Genomic DNA, 5,009 nt, shown 5'->3' on the forward strand with positions numbered 1-5,009 from the left:
ATATATATAATTTTTCCCCCCGTCAATCGCACGCTGACCTTGTAAAGACGCCTGCAGCCAGACCCAATGTTGTGTTGTTGGCTCTCTGCAGAACCTCCTGTTCTGTTTCGAAGGACAGCACAGACATGACAGGACCGAAGATTTCATCTCTCACACACATCATGTCGTCTGTGCAGTCGCCTGCAGGAAGGTAAAGGACGGTAAACAACTTTATTTAGACAATTTCTATAAATCATGGTGATCTAAATACTTTATATGATAATACAATCAAAGCCTAAACACAATATTAAAGGACGTTATGTTTTGTTAAAACTGGGGTATGTAACCTTTATAAAAAGTATATATATTTTTTTACATATTTGTTAAAACTGTCACTATTGTCATGAGACAAAAAAAATTAAGTTCCTGCTAACTAAAGAAATAAAACAGCTCAGTTAGAAACAACCAATCAGAGCCAGGAGGCGGGTCTTAGTGCTGTCAATCAGCCTGACCCTTCTTCCTGCTCCACTACAGCTTCTCCCCTCCAGCAGAGCCTGCTGACCACTCAGGCTAGTTCGCATGACTACCAGTGACGGCGGATAAACGGTTTTCCTGGGACAGTAAGTTGTTTCTCCGCCATTAGCACAGTATGCAGCGCATACCCAAGGTTGACTGACAGCATTAAGACCCTCCTCCCGGCTCTGGTTGTTTTTGAGTTTGTTTGTTTTTTGGAGATTATCTGTCCTATGTAATACCATCACATGGGAAAGTGACAGTTTTAAAAAAATTTTGAAAAAATTATATATATATATATTTTTTTTTAATTTAGAAAAGTTACATACACCAGCTTTAACAAACATTAAATGATTAATATTCTTGAATTGATTCTGCAAGAAAGTTGAGTTTTTTTATGGTTTTTGTCACCCCCTGCTGGATATAGTATAGCTTGGTTGGTTTTTCTTGCCGTTTTGAATTCATTAAGAAAAATATCAGAGTGAGAGGCTTACTTAGGACACATGGAGTCATGTAGTATCCACTTTTAAGTTTGGGGTCCGATGGGACAAAACGTTCTCCTCCACACAGCACCGTGGCTCCCTGACAGCAGAGCATCACAACACACATCAGAGTCTTGCAACACGGACTTTTGAGGAACGTTTTAAGGGACTTGCCTCTTTTTTCGCCTGTTCGACAAAGGACAGCACTTTGTCCAGATGTGGCCGGCTGACCAGCGCTCCCATTCTGGTGCTCTCCAGCAGAGGGTCTCCTATTGCTATCGCCTGGGTTCTTTTCACCACCTCCTCCACAAACTCGGCCAGGACGTCCTTCTGCACGTACACCCTGGTGCCGTTGCTGCACACCTGTGAGTTACACGCTCAGTCAACCATGCAAACAGAAACCAGCCGCGTTTACCGAGCAACTGGGCTTCTGAGCTACAAAGAGGTGAAAGTGTGGGATTCTCTCTCTACCTGTCCTTGAGACAGGAAGTTGGCCATGAGCGCTCCTTTCACAGCGTTCTCCAGATCGCTGTCCTTAAATATGATGAGGGGAGATTTGCCTCCGAGCTCCAAAGTCACCGGTTTGATCCCCTTCGATGCCATTTCCATGATCTGAAAGTTAACGCCACATTCAAGAATACCCTCTGTTCATTCTGTTTATTGAAATTTCACAATTAAAGGGGCAGTATCATGCGTCTCTCAGCCACATAGTGCCACTTTATAGCACAATCAATAACAGTATCACCTTAAGTTGTTATGAAAGTGCTATTCATTTTGTAATTTAAAGGGGCAGTATTGTGTAAAATTTACTTTTTTAAGGTTTACATTATGTTTCAACAAGCCAGAAGCGCAGGTATTTGCTAATTGTTGTTGGCTAGTCTGAAGGATAACAACACTGATCCTTCAAGTCGAGGCTAGGTCAGTTTTGCACAACTGAATGGTTGCCAAGGGAGATTAAAGCAACACTCCAGGTATGTTTTTGATGAGGGAATAACTTCATAACATGATGTAAAGGTAAAAAAAAAGTCAATTTTACATAATACTACCTCTGAATTAAATGTTGTCACTAGAAGCACTCACCTTCTGTCCGGTGGGCACACTTCCAGTGAAGGACACCTTATCGACATCGGGGTGGTGACACAGTAAGCTGCCAGTTTCCTGTCCACCCTGCACCACGTTGAACAGCCCCTCTGGAGCTCCAGCCTCAGCGTAGATCTCTGCCAGTAGCACTGATGTTACTGGTGTGATTGGGGACGGCTTGAACACCATCGAGTTCCCTGTGTCGGAGGACAGGAAGCAGAACAACTGACGCCTAAATCATCTGACTTCTCCAGTCACAGCAGTGTTCGGTCATCCAGCCAGGTCAAAATGAATTGGTTCGTGTTCGTAGTTCCTTACAAACTGATCTCCAACTCGAAATGTGTATTTATTGTCCTTTTTCTGCGTTAAAAGTAAAAAAAATATAAAATACAGGTCATGACATCATTCACATATTAGCATGTGGATTATGTGTTTATTTTCTCCTTTTGCCTTTGTTCGCATGAAGTATATTTTATAATGGCTGCATTAATGAAATAACCACTCTCATTCACATGTTCAAATTCTGACTGGAAAACGGTCCATTAAGACAACATTTGTAACTCTTAACCAAGTCAGAGCAGATGGCTTTAATATGATTTTTTCTTTTTCCTTTATCCTCTCAGATTGTACTTATAAATATTTTGGTCATAAGAGGGCCGACACACCGCAAATATCCTCTTTCAAAAGCTGCTGCAAAGCAATCCTCCGTGTAATCTGGTAGCTTTAACACAGCTCCAACTGCGCTTAGGTGTAGCTTAGCTAAACTTTTTCTTCAGCTAACTTGGCATATGTTGCGATTAATTTGGAGCAAAATATCTTTCTAGCTTCCAGTAGAAATTCCCGTACCACAGGCCAGGGCTGGAGCAGACTTCCAGGCAGCGATCTGGAAGGGATAATTCCAGGCGCCGATGCCCACACACACTCCCAGAGGCTCCCTGCGGGTGTAGGCGAAGGATCCCCCCGGCAACTGAACATGCTGTCCTTGGCAGAAAGGAATACAAAAAAACAAAAAGGAGAAAATTACGGTGGTATGTAAGAGATTCATAATTGATAAACACTTCAATTATTAAAAACAGGTTCAAGTAATATATGAGTAATTTATGATAAATATCTATCCCTGAAATTCAACTCATGAAAAGTGTTTCTCACTAATACCAGAACCTCCTATGAATTATGGATAAAATTGTAAAATAAAATGTGGGTACTTAATTAACACACTGTGCCCAAAACTTGGAATGTGCAAAAACATTTTTGCCTATGGCACCAGATATTATTTTTTTTAAGCAGGCTTGTTATGGCCATATGCAACATGTTGATTTTTTTTTCCAGATGGATTTTATGATGGGGAAATTCTGCGATTTTCCCATTATAAAATCATGACATCATTCTTTTTTTCTAACCTAACCTAATCTTCTCAATTTCTTTGTCCTTCTGCAAACCAGCTTTGCTGATCTTTGCATTTTTCTTAGCAGTTCTATACACCCAATACATCACTGTGCTAAGAACCCATTTTTAGACAGTGTGTAAAAAAAAAGAAGAAAAAAAAAAAGAAATAAGCAAAACAGTCTTTCATGCGCAGTTTGCACCAACCTGCAAGAGTGCTGGCCAGTCCGGCGTAGTATTCTATACACAGTCTGGCAGAGTCCACGTCCAGTCGGGCCTCTGTGATGGACTTCCCATTGTTGACCACCTCCATTTCAGCGATCTCCTCTCTCCTGCTCTGTGAATGACACCTGGGTGAAAACGCTTCAAGCTGTTTTGGTGTAGAAACGACGGGATCAACAAAAATTTTAAACACACCTCTATAAAATGGGCAGCTTCTATCATGATCCTCGCCCGCTCCATCCCGGACATTTTGCTCCAGGGACCAAAGGCTGATTTAGCAGCCTTCACGGCCTCATCTACTTCCTCTCTGCCGCATGGCTCCAAATGACACAAGACACGGCCTGGAGTGGAAAAAAGAAACAGGCCATTCAAAACATCAAATGAATTGTAAGCCATTTATATGCACCGCCTTGTAAAAGTATCGACTCTCCTTTTAGAGTAGAAATAGAAAATGAGTTCACTAACGATGCTTCAGTCCGATATTAACATCCGTATCGGATTTTTCGATATCTACATCGGGTATTGGTGACAATGTGCCTGATCCATAAGGGCAGGTCTTTTCAGTCTAATTCTGTTTTGTGCTCTGAGCGATTTTGAGCTTTATTATTTATTTTACATTATATTTGGAATTCCTAATTGTACTTTAAGAACCATTTGAAAGAATTTGCAGGGGTTTTTTTTATGTGTTTGACCAAGGTCAACACCAATTGTTTTTGTCAGTTTCAGTTTCTTTATTATTGATTTTACATTGACTGTTATAGTCCTAATACAATGTGACTAATATGTGACCTAATATAGTGACTGCACAAATTCAAGTTGTTTTTTTACTGTTTGACCAAGCTCGTTAAACTACTGGTGTTTTTATTTGTGTTGTACCTAAGTAAAATTTTAGTTTGCTATAAAACTAATCTAGCATTTTGGATTTTCAAGTTGCAAACTGACGTTGCTAAAGATTGGATCATCTGACAATAATCTTCACACAACAATGACCAAAGTCCAGCAGTTAGGAAACGGGGTCAGGTGTGTGACTTACCCGTGGCTGGTTCGTAAACGTTTTCCTTGTCGCGGTTTTCTTGGCTGGTCCTTCTCCGTCCAGCCCAGAAGTTCAGCGGGACGGTGATGTCCACCGAACCCGAAGACAAGCACCTTACGACGGCAGATACAGTCGGAGCTGTTTTAGGCCGCGACGGGAACGCCAGAAGTCTCCGAAGCATACTTACACCGTCCCTTTTAATTCTACTTTCAGCAGAGACTGTAAAAAAAAAAAAAAAAAGATACAAAAAAACATACGGGTTAAAACCATGCAAAAACGTCCTTCTACAGCAACATGTGAAAAGTAAATATCAATCG

General features: G+C 41.0%; 1 protein-coding gene across 1 annotated transcript in view; it reads right to left on the reverse strand.

The window, feature by feature from the left end:
* aldh9a1b (aldehyde dehydrogenase 9 family, member A1b) overlaps positions 1–5,003 on the reverse strand; it is a 6,850-nt gene extending 1,847 nt beyond the window's left edge. Inside the window, exons 1-9 of the mRNA XM_008433198.1 lie at positions 4,693–5,003; positions 3,855–4,000; positions 3,645–3,774; positions 2,901–3,035; positions 2,055–2,251; positions 1,446–1,586; positions 1,149–1,337; positions 987–1,074; positions 39–180 (exon numbers count right to left, since the gene is read on the reverse strand). Coding sequence (XP_008431420.1) covers positions 39–180; positions 987–1,074; positions 1,149–1,337; positions 1,446–1,586; positions 2,055–2,251; positions 2,901–3,035; positions 3,645–3,774; positions 3,855–4,000; positions 4,693–4,873 — 1,349 coding nt within the window. The 5' untranslated portion in view covers positions 4,874–5,003. The remainder of the gene's footprint in view (positions 1–38; positions 181–986; positions 1,075–1,148; positions 1,338–1,445; positions 1,587–2,054; positions 2,252–2,900; positions 3,036–3,644; positions 3,775–3,854; positions 4,001–4,692) is intronic.
* Between the last annotated feature and the right edge of the window lie 6 nt (positions 5,004–5,009).

This window comes from Poecilia reticulata, linkage group LG17, assembly GCF_000633615.1.
Source record: "Poecilia reticulata strain Guanapo linkage group LG17, Guppy_female_1.0+MT, whole genome shotgun sequence".
Taxonomy (NCBI): domain Eukaryota; kingdom Metazoa; phylum Chordata; class Actinopteri; order Cyprinodontiformes; family Poeciliidae; genus Poecilia; species Poecilia reticulata.